The 19093-nt window shown below is 46.3% G+C and overlaps 1 protein-coding gene across 16 annotated transcripts in view; it reads left to right on the forward strand.

Moving 5' to 3' along the window:
- Positions 1-19093, forward strand: part of FGFR2 (fibroblast growth factor receptor 2) — a 101019-nt gene that overhangs the window by 60574 nt on the left and 21352 nt on the right. For 5 of the 16 annotated variants that reach the window (XM_036111002.2, XM_078077041.1, XM_036111008.2 and 2 more), the window contains 4 exons: positions 3917-4107; positions 6611-6755; positions 8816-9012; positions 17520-17671. In XM_036111002.2, the coding sequence (XP_035966895.1) occupies positions 3917-4107; positions 6611-6755; positions 8816-9012; positions 17520-17671 (685 nt within the window). Of the gene's footprint in view, positions 1-3916; positions 4108-5250; positions 5399-6610; positions 6756-8815; positions 9019-17519; positions 17672-19093 lie in introns of all 16 variants that reach the window. The other 11 variants (XM_036110999.2, XM_036111004.2, XM_036111006.2 and 8 more) reach the window with 3 other exon arrangements.

The raw sequence follows: 19093 nt of genomic DNA on the forward strand, positions 1-19093 counted from the left end.
AGAGGGAGAAGCAGGCTCCCCGCGGAGCAGGGAGCCCGATGCGGGACTCGATCCCAGGACCCTGGGATCATGACCTGAGCCGAAGGCAGACGCTTAACCGACTGAGCCACCCAGGCGTCCCGAGCATGTATTTTTTAAAGCACTTCAGTCTGTGTTTACTACGCATCAGTTTGGTGCAACCTTATTCCAGCCGGGCAGCCAGTGCCCCATCGGCAGGAACCGCGCCCTCCGGGCTTCGTTCCCTTCTCTCTCAAGTTGGAATTCGCATAGAGGCCTGAGAGTCACTCCTTTAAAGGTGCGCGACCTGGTTCGGGTCTGCGCACTGACCTTCTGCCACCTGTTGTGCTCAGAATGTGTATTTTCAAAATCGCACTAAGGACACAGGTTGAGCTGCTCATCAGCTTTTTGGTTTTCCTTATATTTATTTCACTGCCCCTGGAAAGAGAAAAATATGTTTTCTGTAAGATCTGAGAGTTAAACATGCAATAAGAGAACCTTGCCTAAAACTGTAAAACATTCCTGGTAGAGAGGCTGTGATTTTTATTATCCCATAGAAGACCGAGAGATGGGCCAGCTCTGAGTTTTAGTCCGTGACCCAGAGATAATTCATTGACTTCTTCTTTTTATATCTGCCTGTTGCCCAAAGCTTGGGAACCTGGGGGGTTTGCTCTGCCTGGGGCCTGGTGAGGTTCCAGGGAGAGCACATTAGCCCTTGGGGGGGGGGGTCCTTGTGCCCACCATCACTGCCTTGTTCCCGGGGCCCCTGGGGAGCTGGCCACAGAGGTCCCATCTCTGCGGGAGCTGCTGCCTGCACCCTGCTCTCGCCCCTGTGTTTCGGAAGTTAGAACAGGAGTTCTAACTTCTGTCATCCCCTTCCTGCTGATCCCTGTTCTTTCGGGTCTGACAGACACCAGGGAAGAGCGATCGCTAAAGGATTTGAGAAGAGGCACAGTTCGGGGGATGCCGGCATCCCGGGACCTTTCCCAAGATGTTTGGGGCCTGGTCTTTGACTTGTTTAAAAGCAGAGAATAAGGTTGCAAAGGAAATCAAAGCCTGATGTGGAGAAACGAAACATGAGGCCTACTGACTTTTTAAAAACATTTTAAATAACATTCTCTAAGGTTTCATTTTATACTGAAGGCAGCTGTAATAAGTTTTGGAAGACGGTGTAAGGTTTCGATTACAGAGAGATCCCGACTTGCAGTTTTTGTACCCAAAGTGAGAAGGGGCGGAGGTATGCGGGGGTGGTTAAGAGGTTATTTTGTATAAGGTGAGAAAATTTGAAAGGATACATTCAGGACTGCAAGCGGTAACATTTGGTACGCTGTAATTTGCAAATGCAATAACATTAAACCATTGCAAGGGCTTTTTTTTTTTTTTTTCCCCCTCTTGGTGAAAATAGTCCGGATAGCAATGGAATAACTTAATAACTGGAACGTAGCAGCACGTTGACCACAAGTAAAACAAGGCAGCGCCTCTGCAGCCGGCCCTGCCCGTGTTGCCCCAGTGACTACGTTCCCTGCTGAAAGCTGGCGCCGGCCAGAGAAGGCGGCCTTATGAAAGCACTCATTGTTCCCAGGGCATCATTATTTGGTATTACATGCACAATGTTTGCTTGTGAAACGATTTATTGGAAACAAGTATGTTTAAGAAGGAGAATTTGGTTTGAAATTCAGTTGATCTGGCTTATGACATTTAAGATTTTATAGGACCTTTGTTTCTAAGAATAAATATTTAGGTCCACTGTAAATATTTATCTTAAAACACACAAACACACGCACACAAAACTGGAAAACCGAGCCAGGGAATGAATGGATACCTAAAATGCACTTCTCTGCAGGAAAGAGTAAACCACCTCAATATGAGGTATGTGTAAAGGAGCGGATTTTGTGAGCTTGGCTGGTAGTATCCAGCCCAGAGGACACTGTGTGTGTGTGTGTGTGTGTGTGTGTGTGTGTGTCTAATTAACTCTGCTCTTCTCACGTGGGTGGGGCTAGCCGGGATTAAACCAGTATCCAGCCCAGAGGACACTGTGTGTGTGTGTGTGTGTGTGTGTGTGTGTGTGTGTGTGTGTGTGTGTGTCTAGTTAACTCTGCTCTTCTCACGTGGGTGGGGCTAGCCGGGATTAAACCAGCCCTGCCCCTTCCAGCTGCAAGCCGGGTGCCCGTGGCATCCAGCTGGCTGCCACACCTGACGGGGAGGCTGGCCGTGGCCCATCACAGGGATGGAGTGTCTGCTGAAGGGTGAGGCTTTCTGGTTATGTTTGAAGGGATCCTAGCTTTGAGATTTTCTGCCCACAAAAGTAGGACTTCTGGGTTCTTTGCTCAGCCTACAGGGTAATGTTGGGAAATGAATGACTTCTTCGGAGGCTCTGAAATCCTTATCTTTTTAATGTGAAAGTGTAGGTGTCTGTGAAGTGATGGAAGATTCTGGAATGAAATGTGTTAAGAGTAACCCACTAGCACTTTTTTTCTTTTCTTTATTATTATTATTATTTTTTAAGTTTTTAAAGACCAACAGACTTGTGCAGTAAAATCAATTTACACATGGTTTGGCTTGTGTCCAACAAATTCCAGCAAATGATATTTTAATCTGAAAGGCTCAAATATAGAAGGGTTTAGATATCTGTCATTCTAATTTGCTATATTTCCAATCCAGTGCACAGGGATACTCAGGTGTAGGGTGGAGGCATCTTTGGTGTGTTGGGTTGGCTGGGATCTCCTTCTTTCCCTTGGCCATTTTTAAAGCTGGGAGTCTAGACAAAGACAGTGGTATCTACAGTGTGGGGAGACAGAGGGGGAGGCTGGCTTGTACGTGCAGGTACGTGGGGGTGGGATGATACGTTTGTGGATGGCTGGATGGATGATTGGGTATGTACTCTTGACCGAATTGTCACGTAGTAAGATGGCAGTCAGCCTGGGATTCTAGGGCCTTTGTGGACAGGATCACACAACGGGCTGGCCTGTTACCACATTCTTGAGGACTCTTGCCTACAGTTTCTCATATACCTTGACCTAGTTGCCTCTATATGATTTCTGTAGAGACCCCCTCTCAACGGGAGAGGAACTTTTCTAGGCATAGGATGTAGGGTGTCTTCTGCTGAGAACTTTTTGCCTAGAGAGAGAGGCAAGGCAAGTGAGGGCGGGGAGTGGTGGCTAGCATACCCTCTCTGGGACTTCCTTGAACATGGCCTAGAACATCACCAGGATTGGGGAACTGGTGTCTGTCTGTGTTTCTTTTGGTGCCACATTTGAAGAAGGAATGTCTGCTTGTGCGTCTAGCGTTTGGCAGACGGTAACAATATATATCGAGGTAATGAATGGATGGATGTTGAATAAAAGGAGTGAAGTCCAGAGTAAAGGGATGAACCCAGTTGTTCATTCAGTCTGTTCATCACTCTGAGCTCCTGCTTTCGGTTTTTCTTTTCAAAATAAGAAATGGAGGTTTTCTCAGAGCGCCTTAGAGGATTTTCGGGAGACGCTGTGTATGGGAGCCATTTTGGTGTTCAGGGTGACCTTAGGCTTGTCCCTTGCCTGTGGTGTTAAGTTTATGGTCAGAGTGAGTCTCCCGATATTATCCCAAGTGGGACAAGTGAAGAGGCCCCCATCCCCTGCCGTTTGTCCTTTCGATTGTCAACATAAAATCTTTCCCCTTGTTCGGTAGGTGGCCATGGACAACCGATAACTTGAGGTATCAGAAGTTTCTTCTCTCTGTTTTCTAAATAAGTATTCTTTTTACAAGGGTTGCGCTCCAGCAGTCTCCTTTGAAGTCGGTTTTGTTATGCATTGGGCCGCAGTGTTATTTCAAAGGAGTCAGCCAGCAGACTTGAGGCCTTTTTGGCTTGTGTTCACGAACAGCCTTCTGGACAACACAACTTATTTATTCGGTTCTCCCCGCTCCTCCCTCTCTCCCTCAGAGCGATCGCCACACCGGCCCATCCTCCAAGCTGGACTGCCAGCGAACGCCTCCACTGTGGTCGGAGGTGACGTGGAGTTTGTCTGCAAAGTTTACAGCGATGCCCAGCCCCACATTCAGTGGATCAAACATGTAGAAAAGAACGGCAGCAAATACGGGCCCGACGGGCTGCCTTACCTCAAGGTGCTGAAGGTGAGGACTTTCTGAATCTGAAGGGACCCACACCTGGGGTCTCTGTCGTGGAGGTGGGGACAGGTTCTTTGATTTTCCGTTGGATCTGTTGGTCTTACTTGATCGGCCAGAAGAGAGTGTGGTAGGGAATTAGCAGATTATTAGGCTTGCTAGTAAAATTGCAGAAGGGAATGGGGGGGGGAGGGAGGGGGAGGGAAGGGCTATTCAAGTGGGAGTCAGAATAATTCAGCTACTTATTGGCCCTGAGATCTCATATGAGATATTGAGGCTTAGCTGCACATCCATAAAAGTGGGGATCATGATGCCATCTCCCCTACGGGGTGGTTGTGCAGAATCCATGCAATGGCGTGCATTGAAAGAGCTTTGTAAGCTCGCGTGGTACCAGGGTTTATGGTTAACGCCAATGTCGACTTCTCTTAGTACGACATTAGGATCAAATTGGAGTAGCCATCTGTCGGAGGCAATTTACATTTCACTTTTAAAAGAAGGCTTTTGGCCTTTGAAATTCATTCACATGTGGTTTAGACAAACTTTAGAAAATGTTTTTGCACCAGCGAAATGTTGAACAAGGAGACTTCCTTTCTCCTTGTATTTCGTATTTGGTTCCTTGCAAGAGGGGACTTGGTGATAGCATCAGCCTCTTTAATTTTTAGATCTGTCTTGCGCTTCAGGACGGTGATAGCAAGTGGCAGCTAAGTCTGTAAGCCTCTCCTTAGCCACTGCCTACGACGTCTCCCGCATGTAGGTGCTCGTAGAGAACGTCCTTAAAAAGAACAGTCTTCCCATAGAACCATAGGTAGTTCCATTAAGAACTCTCAACCGATGAGGTGTTCTCCCCAGCTGAGAATCCCAGTGGTCAAAAGAGCTGGAAAAAGATGACCAGCCTGGGGAACTGCGGGTCCGTTCTGCTCGGTATTGATCGCACCCTTCTATCCCTCTCCACTGGGTCACTTCCATGGCCCACCAGTTAGTTTATTTTGTTCTGTCTAAGCCCACAACCCTTTAAGGCAGCTCCTTAGACCTAATGGAGATTGTTTTTTTTTTTTTTTTTATTTTTTTTGGTGGTGTGTTGGTGGTGGGTCCCTAGACAGTGCAAAGTCCTTCCTGGTTGGCCGTTATATTGTTCTCCTGTGTCTGTTCCAGCACTCGGGGATAAATAGTTCCAATGCAGAAGTGCTGGCTCTGTTCAATGTGACTGAGGCGGATGCTGGGGAGTATATATGTAAGGTCTCCAATTATATAGGGCAGGCCAACCAGTCTGCCTGGCTCACTGTCCTGCCAAAACAGCAAGGTAACAATGTTTTGTGTTTTTGTTTTTTGTTTTTTGTTTTTTTTTAAAAGAAGGCTGGATATAGAAGCTGAAAAGATTTGGTGCTTTGGGAGACTGCAGGCAGCTTCTAGGATGACTCTGTGGCCTTGGTATATTCGTCATAATCTTTCTTCGGTGCTGCAGCTGGTAGGATACCAGCAGCCATGGAAAAATGCCCACGATGTTCAAAGTGCTTGCTCTCATTTCCTCTAAAGATTACTGCCACCCCCTGCCACCCCCCCACCCAGTTTTTAAGTCGTTCCTTCTGGTTTATCTTGTTTGGGCTGCACATTCCCCGTCACTTCTGCACACCCGCAGCAGTTTCAACACACACAGGCATGCCTGTTGAATTTGGGACATTTACATATCAGCAGAATTCATGCCTTCTTCTGCCCCAGATTGGTAGAGAAATACTGGCACGCGATAATTTTTCCAACAGAGTATCATTTCCTTGGTTGCATAATGGGTGCTTAGGAGATGCTGTCCTTGACCTTGCTATCCTAAGTTGGAGCATAATCCATTTTATGGATGTGGACACTGCTGAAGGCAGCGGTTGACATTCTTTGTCACGACTCACACTCAAATGTTTATATTGAAGGAAAAAAAAAAAAACCAGTTTCTCTGCTACCAAGATCGTACTTTCTTCTGTTTTCTTTCATGCAATGTGAGTCAAGATGGTTCCACATGAATATCAGAGTCCGGTAACCGACACAATATTCCACCCTGGTTGGTCCCCACCGGGCTGGAAGGACGTGCCAGGTGTCCACTTGGGCGTGTCTCCAGGGTTTTGCTTTACAACACAATAATTTAGACAGCACCATCCTCTTCTCAAGGTGGGAGTCTGCAGCCAACAGGACCAGAACCCAGCTGGGACTTTTGGGTGCTTACACTTTTGGAAAACCATCCCTAAATCCAAAGCAACACAAAGGCCAAGAGAACGGATCTCTGTGGGTTGATTTTTCCATGCGTCTGATTGCATGCATGTCTAGGTGGTGAAGCCGGTGTGGTGACGGGCCTGTGGAGGCAAGCTGCTCAGTGTCTCTCGGTTGTGGGCTTTGTGGACGGGCTGCGATCGGAATCTTCTGGTGGCCAGCACCTGCCAGAGCCCCTGGTGCCATGCCTCCTGGTTCCACGGCCCCCTCCACGATCATCCCTATGTTGTCTAGCCTTTTCTCTTGCTTCCCTGTTTTCTAGGCCGCCGGTGTTAATACCACGGACAAAGAGATTGAGGTTCTCTATATTCGGAATGTAACTTTTGAGGATGCTGGGGAATATACGTGCTTGGCGGGTAATTCTATTGGGATATCCTTTCACTCTGCATGGTTGACCGTTCTGCCAGGTATATACTGCTCTTTCTCGCCATGGTTTTTTCCCTTTTCTGGGTTGATTGCTATAAAATTAACACAGCTTCTGTTCTCAGAAATGGCCCCTTTTATCCTGGCGTAAAGATTCTTAAAAATGCTGAAAATTATCCCCCGGGGATAAGAAAGTTGCCTTTGGAAATTCACTTACAATGAGATCCCACACTCCCATTTATGATCAAGTGAGATTTCATCCTTAAAACCCAAAGGGATCTTGTATTTTCAGTGAGTCATTGAGTCAATGTATAAATTCACCCATCTGCATTTCTTTTAAGGAAAAGAAGGGGAAATTACTTTGTAAAATTCAAAGTAATTTTTTCTCATTTCAAATTCCATTTCACTAAAACCCCATATGTACTTTTATTACGTTGTTCCACTCTCTCCTTTTTAGTGATATGTAAATAGGTGGGTGTATGTTGGGGTGCCTGGGGAGAAGCACCTCGGCACGTGGGACATACAGAAGCAGTGTGTTACCTACCTCGGGAATCGGTGGCTTGCCGCATGTTGCAATAAAATGGACCCTCAGTTTGCCTTTCCTGCAAAGCATGCTCTCGCCAACTTGGGCTCGATGTTATTTCTGCCCTGTGGAGAAATCAACATCAGCGAAGCCCTGTTGCCTACATACTGCTTCTGTCTGAATCTTTAACCGACATCTCTGTCCTCGTCGAACTTCTCCTGATAATCACGATCTACTTTGATGTGTGTCTCTTTGTCATTTCCTTTGTGAAGCTGCATAGACTGGTTTGCTAGCTCATGATGTTCCGCTCCAGTTATTAATTCCTTACTTTTAGAGTATGGTGCCTACCTGCATGCTTATTTTTATATCTAGTAAAAAGAAATTGATATTTCATTTTGTGCTGTGCTGCTGGGAGTTTTGACTATCTTGCAAGTATTTTTTCTGATTAAAATGTATAAGCTTTAAATAATACCATTGCATCCATTTTCCCTTTTGTTGTGAGTCTGCTCTATGGATATTTGCTTTGAAACAATGAGATGCCTCTTATGTTGAGCTTGCTTTTTACTTGTAGTACTGCATTCTGCAGGTGCCTAATTGGCACTTCTTAACCAGTTTGCCTGATAGTACTAGCACATTAACTAAGAATGCAGTTTGAGAAAAATACTGTTTGGAAATACACTGCTTGTAGCTCAATGACCATTGAGGACTGAGGAGGGAGCAGATATTACTGGAAGTTGATCTAAGAACGTGCTACCTTAAGTAATTATGTGGAAACTCACATAATACCGTTTCTATTTTTTCTTTAAGAGAAAAGTTGTAGTGATCTCAGTATAACCAGAAAACACAAATCTTAAATGGTAATTGATTAAGGGATATTAGAAGCGTTCCATGGTACAGACATAATGATTGTATATTAAAGGCAATTTGGCCTTTAAATTCAGTTAATTTGTTTATTTGGTTGAATAATATGCTGGACTATATTAAGAAATTTGAAAACTTTCTGGACCAGCCTACTAGATGAATATTTATTTCATTTCATATGGAAGTGTGTTCATCTGGGGTAAATCACCCTGTCACATCTTCCTTTGGAAGAGCTCACCCAAAGAAGAGTGAGGTACCATCTCTTCACATGCACAGTGGGCATTGTTTACGAATTTTTGATTTGGTTTGCGTCAGAGACCACCATGGAAGACAGTCCTTTTTTTTTTCCCTGTAGATGTGGATAACTGTCCTATTCTGCCCAAATGTCTGACAGAATGTGGCCCTGTAGCCTGCCCTTTGTGCCTTGGAGGCAGCCAATCCATCACGATCACTGGATTGCAGAGGTCCATTGAGGCTAGAGCTAGCGGCTGCTTGGGCCCCGGTGGTCAAGTGGGGAGCCCTTGGTTACTCACCTTCATTTGGGAGAGGTGCATGGCAGGCCCATAGCCCATGCCATTCTGCAGCATTGAGTCATTGGGAAGCCTGTCCTTGGGAATGGTCATCCCCTTGTGATTCGTTTAGCTATGCCGGGATGCAGCAACCCCATGTCCTAACTCTGTGGCCTGCTTATCTGTTCCTCCCCTGTGGTCTACACTCTAGCTCCTGTAAGAGAAAAGGAGATTACGGCTTCCCCAGACTACCTGGAGATAGCCATTTACTGCATAGGGGTCTTCCTAATTGCCTGTATGGTGGTGACGGTCATCCTGTGCCGAATGAAGACCACGACCAAGAAGCCAGACTTCAGCAGCCAGCCAGCTGTGCACAAGCTGACCAAGCGCATCCCCTTGCGGAGACAGGTAACAGAAAGTAGATAAAGAGTTTGAAGAAATTTACTCCTCCCCCCATGCCCCAGCCAGCCCTTGGGTCTGTTTTTCGGCTACGATAATCCTATACTTCTGTGAGTTTCGCTGTGCGAGCGGTCCCGACATGCCTCTCAGTGGCTCTCCAGTTAGTGTTGGGGGCTCAGAGAGTCAAGTGCTGGTGCATCAGTCGGGTCCGCTGAGTCAAGTTCCAAGAACAAGAAAGCATGACGGTGTGAGACTCTGGGAGCTAATCGGTAGGACTGGAAATAACACGGGGAGGCATTGCCCTTGTGTGTTTGAGGCTCAAGTGTAGCGGTCTTTTTGAATCATAGGCCACTTTTGTCCCCTATGATCTAATGCTGTTTTTGAGACAGGCTTATGCCACTAGTTGGAAAGGGCGGGACTCTAGTTCTCTTTGACTTATATTTTAAATCAAGGTCAGAAACTTAGGCCCTGGAGATGAAACTGAACTACTGCTTGATTTAGACCAGACTATGATGTCTTTCTTAACTGGGTTTTGGCTCGACCTCTCTGATTCTTAAAATAGAAATGTATGCATATATTATGTTATTGTTAATCATTCGCAAGTGTGGCTATGGATTTGGTGGTAGAAAGATTTTTATATTGAATGAGCAACAGATTGTTCTTAACCCCATGACTGGCCTTTGGTGGTTACTTTTTGCTTGTGTGCGCCTCGTGATTGGTGTCATTTTGCTTTGGGGAGAGGGCAAGATAGAGCCTCTACACCTTTGCCTTAACCCGAAGCTGCAAAGCCAAGTGGGACAGGATATGCTTTGACTCTTTCTTCTGTGTTCATGAAGATGGAAGGGGAAGGCAGGTATGAATGGGAAGTGTTTACTAAGTAAAATAAGTATTGGGAACTTTGTTCCGATCGAGGAATTTCTTTTGAGACAACCAAGTAAAATGGCTAACTCACTGGCTCTGTTGCAGTATGTGCTTTAGTAGAATTTACAGGGCATTTGTTAAAATTGCAGATTCCTTAGTCTTAGCCCTGGAGATTCTCGTCCAGTAGATCTTGAAATGGGGCCCGGAACCTGTATTTTAATCGGGTCCTTGGGTGATTCTGAAATGTACTCCGAGAAACTCTGGGTTAATCCCAGCCCTGTCCCTCCTGGGACTTCAGGTGGCGATGACATTTTCTGGATCTGGCGTTAGCACGGATTAGGAACCAGTTGGCCAGCCACAGTTTTGGCATGGCTCTTGCTGTTCTCAACCCAGCTCCAAGCTCCGGGCTGAATGGGTCCTTGTTGACTCCTTTGAAGCCACGTATCAGGCAGCTCTTTATTCTTTTTAGAGGCTGAGGATAACATTTGGAGTGTGTTGTCAAGTGTAGGTGATTGCCCAAATTATGTTAAGAGCAAGGGAAATAAAGGTGCCCATTGGGTGACTCCTGCCACCAAGGATGCTATTGTTATTGAAATGACACTACTATCATTCTTGGGACCTTCTAGAGAAGCAATGATGAGGCCACTTGCCTGACTTTGGGAGAGTCCAGTCTGAAGGTGACTCTTCACATGGTCGGATGGTGCCTTCAGTGACCTTCAGGTGCTATGGCCACCCCTCCCCCTCCCTCCTCCTTTCCAGCTACCTCTGGGCCATTCTTCCAGCCACCATCTTGAGAACCTGACCTCAGGGAGTTGGAAAAGGGAGTGGTGTTCCCATCTCTATTATTAATTTTTTTTCTAATAGGGGAAAATGCTACCTTCTGGAGGAAACCTGCAATTTGGTGTAGCTAGACCATTGGCCCATAATGATGTCATCATCTTTTTTTCTGCCACTATTACAATGCTCTTTTTTTTAACTTAAATATAAAAGACACAGCTGCCCTTAAAAATCTCCTTGACTCAACCCTAGTCATCTTATTTTCATTTCTCTTTGACTGGCTTTTTTCTTTGTCTCCACCTCGGTTGGTCATTCTTGCTATACTTTCCCCTGTATAACCAAGGGGAACATTGGGTTTTTCTCCTTTTTTCTTCTTTCTTTCTTTCTTTCTTTTCTTTCTTTTCTTTCTTTCTTTCCTTTATCATAATTTCCCGAGTGCTTGGTCTAACCCAGGTTCCATGCAAGATAAGACCTGTCACCTTCACCAGTGGTTCCAAGGTTATTTGGCGGTCATCGTTTGGAATGTAGTTGTCTTGGGTTTTAGTAGGGTCAAGTAGAATAAGAGAAGCAGAGGAAGGTGGGCAAATAGCAATGCCCTGGAAAAAAAAAACAGATCTCTGGGAGATTAATTTATTTGGGGGAATGTTGACACACCTCACCTCCTCTTATATGTTAAAATGGATGTGTGATTCTTTACAAAGAGCACTCTGACAGTAAGCATGGCCCCTTTGGTGGGGAAGGAGATTCCTATCAGGTATCTGGATAAAAGAGGGTTATTGGGCTGTAGCTGGAATGAGAAGCCCCATAAAGGCCAGCAGATTGTTGATGACAGAGAAAATACCACAGGGATGCCAAGCATGCCTTTACCTGGCGACAGGTGAGCCTGTAATCAGATGTCTTGAGGATGGGTTCTTCTAGTTATTTGCAAGGCCACTTTTCACGCTGTATTTGCCCAACCTCCTCTACCACACAGGTAACACTGAGCGTCTTCATGATGGAGTTCGAGTGTTACCTTCTTGGCCCTGACCCTCGCCCCTCCCCCAACACACATACACACAACATCTCACTCAACTCAATCCATCATTGTTCTCTGTTTAGAACAAGAAGAGTTGTGTTTTTTCTTTTCCTTCTTTTCTTTCTTTCTTTTTTTCTTTCTCCCTTTCTTCTTCTTTTTTTTAATCCTGCTGTGAGTTTTTCCTTCTTGACATTTACTAATTTGTCCTGGACTTAACTGTTATGAGACAGACATTTCAGTTTGTTATTTTTTTGAGTCAAAAATACTTTTCTCTGGTAGCTAAGAAGAAATTCCTTGTGTTCATGCCCCAGTAAGCAGGAGTTTTTTGAGGCTCTTTATGCATTTTGATGCTTGAGGAAAGACAAGAGAACTTTATGGTTGGGGGAGGCAGGTTGCACACAGCGTCTCCCTGTGTCCCTTGACAGGGGTTCATCCTGCTTTCAGTGCTGGGGCTCGGATACCATGCCAGCCCCTGGCGCGCCTGCTCCTTTGGAATCAGAGTGATCAAGGGGACCAGCCCAGAGAGGGTGTCCTCGTGAGCTTGTCAGCTCTTGTGCAGGTCTCTGGGGCTGCCAGTGGATAGCCATAGTCATTGGGACGCAGCCTTTGCACATCCATGAGTTCAAGAGAGGGTTTCACTTTCCCTGTGCCGCACACATCAGGGGCATTAGTGGGGAGAGGGGTGCAGGGGAAATTGAGGAGGTTTGTTCAGGAGGCATGTGCTTTGCTGGGTTTGGTGGATCAGTTTTTCAGTGAGTACATCGACTTCCTTCTCTGGAGCCAAAGTTTCCATAGGGCAGGATGGAGATTTCCCTTTTGCCATAAACAGATAAACCCATCTCCTGGGTAGGGGCTGTGCATTAATGGTTATTAAACACAATGAACCCTGTGAAGGAGGGTTCCACTCCTAGAAGCTCATTCACTGTCTAGCAGCAAAATACCATGATCTTGGAATATTCTCCCATCTTTTGGTTCCTCGGGTGGTCTAGTGAGACCTCCCTGGTTCCAGAACACACGTGGGTAATGAGAGTGGCCGTGCATGGCTAACTGGACTCTGCCCTTCCATGTGGGCGCCCCCATTGGCTGTTCTCCCCTCTCAGCCTTCCAAAGACAGGGCAGTGTGAGATCTGATTTGGATTTTGGCTACTGGGATCTTCTAGGAAGAACCAGCCCGTCCAGGACCCGTGAGCCATTGCTCTGATGGGTTGATTCATGGAGTCCAGGGAGCAGCATGGGGGAGGCAGAGACCTGGCAAAGGAGAAGAGTGATAAACCACCTCGTCTGATGAATTAAATTTTGAATCCAACCCCTGAAACTCCTTGAACCTTTATCCCAGCCACCTGGTTCGAGGTGGGTGAAAGCATTTTGTTTGGACATTGGGGAATGGTGGGCAGGGCTTAGAGCAAAAGTATGTTAACTTGGGGCCTTCTCTTCTGGCTTGGGAACGTGGATCCACAGCTTCAGAGTCAGGAATTAGCGTGCACATTCGTCACCCCTCCCCTCTTTGCTTCTGCCTGCCTTACTCTCTGTGAGGTCCCCTGCCTTGGTTCTAATCTAGTCTACTCTAGTATGCAGAGGTAACACTATTTCTTGGTGGCCCTTTAAAAAGAAAAGAAAAAAAACCCACTTCCTTGCTTAATCTCCCCTATAGACTGTAGAAATATACAAAAGGCACATTTCGTTAAAAGCTTGATTTATGGCACGTGTTAAAGAGATTCCGGAAAGTGGGGAGTTGAGTAGAGACTGAAAATACACGCTAGAAGCGTTCCTGTGGGGATTGAGGAGCAGGAAGGCGGTTTATTTTAGGGTGTTCCCATTTATTGTTTGTTAGTAACTTAATGATCGCCACCCATGGAATATTTTTAAATTAGATAGGCTATCTGATAAGGGAAAATCATGATTATGTGCAAAAAAAAAAAAACAAACCAAACCCAGTGATAATTTAATGGCACTGTGTTAGTCAGGGGATTCACAGGTAGGCAGTGGGAATTACTTGAGGGACATGTTCGGAAGGAAAGAAGGTCCAGCAAGATGCAACGTTTCATGGAGGAATCGCCAAGCCCCAGAAACACGTTGGCTCACAGCAGAAACGGCATGAAGAGAAAGCCAGCCATGGTTACAGTCCCAGAGGGGATTTTAAAAGCTCAATAAAAACGCATGGAGGTAAAATTAAGATAACACCTCCATGGACAGAGTGACCAAATTCTAGTCTCTCATACTTCTGGTATTTTCTTACCTCTTTTCCCCCTTTCTGCTTTTTACAAAAGTATTCTTCAGATTTATACATTGAATCTAAACCTCCACACTTAATCTGGACAGAACTTTCATAAGTAATCATTTTCGTAAACACGATTTTCAGGTTTTTAATAGTAATGATAACAACCAAGTTCGTCAAGGGTTTCTGTTTTAAAAGCTTTCACATGAAAACCTTGTCGAGGTTGTTTGGAGGAAGATGTGTATGTGTGTGAACTTTCGCCATCGGTTTGTGGGCAAAGATTGCTCTCGGGTCATAGGTTAGCCGCAGAGCAGTTAACGTCTGACTGAACGTTAGGTTTTTCTGTTCTTAAGCAGCCTCTGAACCATATTTGTCATGAGGACGTTCTTATGCTCCAGCTTTCCTCCTGCCCTGGGACTGACCCCTGACTCTGCGATCCTTTATTTCTTGGGTTTGCTCTTTCACTTGCTGGAGCCCCAGCCCATCCTGGCTGTGAGCAGAGGGTCTCATCGTCCAAACCAGTAAGGCAGTCTCAGCCCTTAATGCCAGTGGGGTTTCGTTCTTTGCGGGGCACACAGTAAGCTAGTATCTCCCACACAAACAACCGCAGGCCCCAGATCTTCTGGGATCCCCAGAGGAAGGTGCTGGTCATAAGCTCCCTTGGATCCGGGCAGCGCAGGATTCTGAAAAGGTGCTAGGGAAAGCTCTTGTGGTGTTGGTAGCAAATATTAACTGAGCTCTTAGCAAGTGCCAGGCTCAGCACTAAATGCCTTATGGGTGTGACCTCATTATACCCTCATGGTACCTCTGTGGGGTGGGAACTGACCGGGCCCCGTGTCGTGAACAGTTAGCAGGGGAAGGGTACCAGCTAGGGTTGACTGCTTGGCCGGGGCCGGTCAGTGGGGTGCCCACATGGGAGGGTGTGGAGATGCCGTAGAACCCAGCAAGGTAGCACTGGGGAAGGAGAAGGGCAGGGTTCTTGTCATTTCTAACTCATTTTAGAAGTCAAGTCACCCTGTTTCAAACATACTTTTATTGTTAAAGAAGGTGCTTTTTCTAAAACGTAAGAGAAATACATAGGCATGGTAATAAAATTCAAATGGCTTGGAAAGTTCTGAGGCAAGACAAATTCTGCCCCATCCCTCAACTGTTTGAGTCTCTCTCTCTGAAGGTGGCCACTCTTAAATCTCTTCTGTATCCTTCCTGAAAGCTTAAAAACGATGCTGTGTTCTCACACCCCACGTGGGAAGGCTGCTTTCTTCCATCATACTCTTAAGTCTTGCCACTAAGAGCAGAGATTTTTGAGGACCTGCCTTTTCACTCAGAGCCATGCCCCCCGTTACGTCCCCATTGGGTTTCCACTCCTCTCTCCCGAAGGCAGCACACCAGGCACCGATGGTGGAATTCTGGAAATCCTGCGGGGCCGGTAGTGACAGGCTACCTGGCTGGCCTTGCAGAGAGAGTCATGGCGGCAGAATCTGCTAGACCGCGGCCATCTGGGGCCGGTATCATCTCATCGAGAGGTTGGCTTTTACTAGTGTGGTCGATACTTGTTGCCTGTGATTCTCAGGTACAAGTTCCCATTGCAGTGAATGGTGATTTTTGCCTCTTCATGGGGGAGAACTTTCCAGAAGAACTTTTTGTCTCTGAAAACACCAGCCTCCTTTTGTATCCGTAGCACATGGCCTCGAGTCAGTGTAGTGCAGTGTGTTGGACCCCACACACTGGAGGGGTGTTCTAAGTTGTCTGTTTGGCCAGGGTGGGGTCCCTGCCTAGTACCTGGCATTAGTGGGGAGCAGGGGTGGGTTCCGTGAGTTCACACAGTTACCTTTTGTGCTTTCCTCCTTGCTTCTGCCACTCGAGCATGTGGACACTTGGGTGTGAGGCCTCAGCCTTTGGGAGCCCAATCTATTCACGAAGTTCTCTCAGCTCCAAAATTAATGATTCTCCAGCTCCTTTTTAAAGAAAAAATTATTTACGGTGTTCACAATAGCACTGCTCGTACTGTCTGCATAGTTAAATTTAGGAGTGAGTCTCCCTGTCAGAAGATCGCTCAGAAGGCTCAGAAATGTTCTCTTGTATGTTTTACTTTTATTTTTTAAAGATTTATATATTTAGAGAGAGAGAGAGCGAGTGAGCGGGAGTGGGGTGGGGGGAGAGGGAAAATCCTCAAGCAGACTGTGCTGAATGGGGAACCCAGTGTGGGGCTCGATCCCATGGCCCTGAGCCGAAATCAAGAGTCAGATGCTTAAAACGGAGCCACCCAGGTGCCCGTTCTCTTGTACATTTTAAAAGATAATAGAGATTCTGGGTTAAAAATCATGTACAACTTGATTTTAATACTGAAACCAACTTCCTATTCCTAAAATGATTTTCTCCCCCTCCCAGTCCATTCTTGGGCATCTTCTTGGGTTTCTATCTGCATTAAGGGCAATTTGGGCTTACAAAGGAGAGAATAAAGGTTTTCCAAATAACCTTCCCAGGGAAGTACAGTTAATGGTTCAGGCTCTATTTTGTGAATGGTCATCCCAACTAAGTTTGTTCATCTGCATTCCGTCTTTGGCACCTTAATTTAAAAGGTGTTCGTCAGCACAGCTGGGGAGTACAGTTGACCTGGGCAGTCGTGCAGGGGACAGAACCAGGGTGGGAGGGCGGGCCGCTTTGTTGGACCACGTTAAACCTCATGTTCCGACTTTCTTGATTCCCAAGTCTCGTTCATGGTTTAGAATAAGGGGGTGGTCAAGCAGCCCATGGTTTTCCAGGATTGTGTAGTAATTCTCAAATTTGGCCTTTAAGTGGGCACTGCGTGTGTTTTCCTTTATAGAAACCAGCACAGGGAAGGTGCTATATTTAAGAAGTAACCATTTTGTCAGACGCTGCAGGTGGGAGAGGAGCTTTCCCATGTGATTCTGAATCAAGGATGTAGTTTTTTGCTCCTTGACTTTTCGTCCCATGTGTTCAATCCACTAGTTTCTGAAAGAGAAGTTGACAAGAGTCCGTTGATTTTCATCGAATGGCCTGAGCATCCGCCAGTTCCCAGAAGGACTGGGGAGAAGCAGAGAATGGCCCCAGTGCCTGGGCCTCAGGTTACGTGGAATTAGGGCACTTAGAGCTACTGGAACGCCCTTCACATTCGAATCCTTGAGCTAGTTCCTTGAGACATTGAGCTTTTCATTTCAAAAGGGAGACGAAATATCGAAGAGCTGATTTTCTCAGGTTTTGTGGAGTGTCATAGGCACAGAATTGATTCATGATCTGAGCTGGTCTGCAGGGAGATTGACCACGTGGGGCTCTGGGACAGGTCTAGGCAAAAAGGCAGTCATGAAGCTCATGGGGTGGTGGCCCTGTCCTCAGGTGCTTGTTCGGAGGAACTGGGTCAGAAGGCTGGCATATGTTGCTCTGGTATCATCTAAAAATGTTTGCAAACCTGGTCTTAGGGACCTAGGATGTGGGTGAAATCTGGTACTGCAAAGAAGGGAGGACAGAGGTGCTGGAATCCAGTGGTTTTGGTCCTAAATTCTTGACTTTGGCCAGCGCTCCCACTTCTGTTCCTTTCTCAGAATCAAACATCTGGCTGGGCTCTGGCCGGCTGCCAGGCTTCTCAGGTAGAGCCAGGATTACATCTGCGTCTTTGCGTTTTGTCTCCAGGTTTCCGCCGAGTCCAGTTCTTCCATGAACTCCAACACCCCGCTGGTAAGGATAACCACGCGCCTCTCCTCAACGGCAGACACCCCCATGTTGGCGGGGGTCTCCGAGTATGAATTGCCAGAAGATCCCAAGTGGGAGTTCCCGAGAGATAAGTGAGTGCTTCTGTTGGACGCATCCCCGAATGGAATCGTAGGCATAAATGGGGATGTTGGATTGACATGTTCTTTTTCTGGTCCTTAGCTGCAAAGATCATGCAACAGGAGTGGAGTGAGATGCTATTTCTAAATAACCAACTCCTGAAAAAGAAAAGAATGGGTTTTTTCTCTCTCTCTCTCTCTCTCTTTTACTGGTTCTTTTAAAAAGCTGCTAGGCGTGGCTGGTCCCCAACCAAGATAGTACCTTGTTAGCACTTTTTTACTTTTTGGATAATTCAAACCCAGTCACACGGATTAAACATAGGACTAAATCTCATTGATAAAGCAGATAAGACATTCCAACTTCTGGTTATTAGAACATGATTGTTCTATAGTTCATTTTTTGGGGGGAAATTAGGTATAAAATACAAGTTGCCTGAAGAATCTTCAGTCAGCGTTGCTCTTTTTTAAGGGTTGTTAATGTCCTATGGGGCTGCAAAGGTTTGAATATGGTACCTGACATCACATTTCCTGTGGTCCATAATATATTCTTTACTGGATCATGTGGAGGCGTTCCAGTCAGGTGTTTGTTCAGTCAGAGCGTGACCACCTGGGCTCTGTTGAAGGCATTACTGGGAGCTCTTTATCTCTTGATTTGGCTTCAGGTCCATGTATCTGGGCTGTCTTGGGCAGGATTTGAATCCTGGCTCAGCTAGGCAGCGGCTGGGCAACCTTGATTCTCTGAACTTCATGTTTATAAAATGATGACCATGGTATAGACCTTGCAAGACTGAGTGCAGTTCTTGGCTCATGAGTTTCCCCGTCTTGCGCGTCCCTTCATGGAGTGGTAAGCTGGGAGCTCTGAACCACAGACCCCAACAACATGGTGGGGCTAGGCAGAGAGTGTGTGAGGCAGATCCTGTGCTTCCAGTCCTCTGTCTTTGGGGCAGAACCAGCACCCAGACCCACCTTCTGAAATAAAGTATGATGGTCCTTGAAGGCCAGCAGCTCCCTTCTAGGGTACCACTTGTAGTCCCTTGAATCTGAACCTTGGTAGTAGTGGAAGGTGGAAATCACGGACTATCCATCTACATCACATCAACCGGAATAAGCTGTTGCCTTGCTTCTATGTAGCTCCCACTCCCTATTTGTCTTCACATTGTCAGTATCTCCCTGAGATTAGGTCAGAGAGGTGTTTAATTACAATAGAAGAAACTCATCCACAAATGTAGAGGTACCAAGCTAAGCTATTCTAGAGCCTGGGTCTGACGAGCTCTGTTTGGAAAGAGAGGTGGCTTACAGGGCACCGTGATTTTGATCCCACAGCCTCTACACCGGCTTTGTTCCCCAAGAGCCAGTTTGGAGATACTAATGTGCATCGTAAGCTGGAACCAAAGGATTGCGCAGGTATCACTCTGTCAGGAGAGTTAATGGAGGCCA

Source organism: Halichoerus grypus, chromosome 7, assembly GCF_964656455.1.
Source record: "Halichoerus grypus chromosome 7, mHalGry1.hap1.1, whole genome shotgun sequence".
NCBI lineage: Eukaryota > Metazoa > Chordata > Mammalia > Carnivora > Phocidae > Halichoerus > Halichoerus grypus.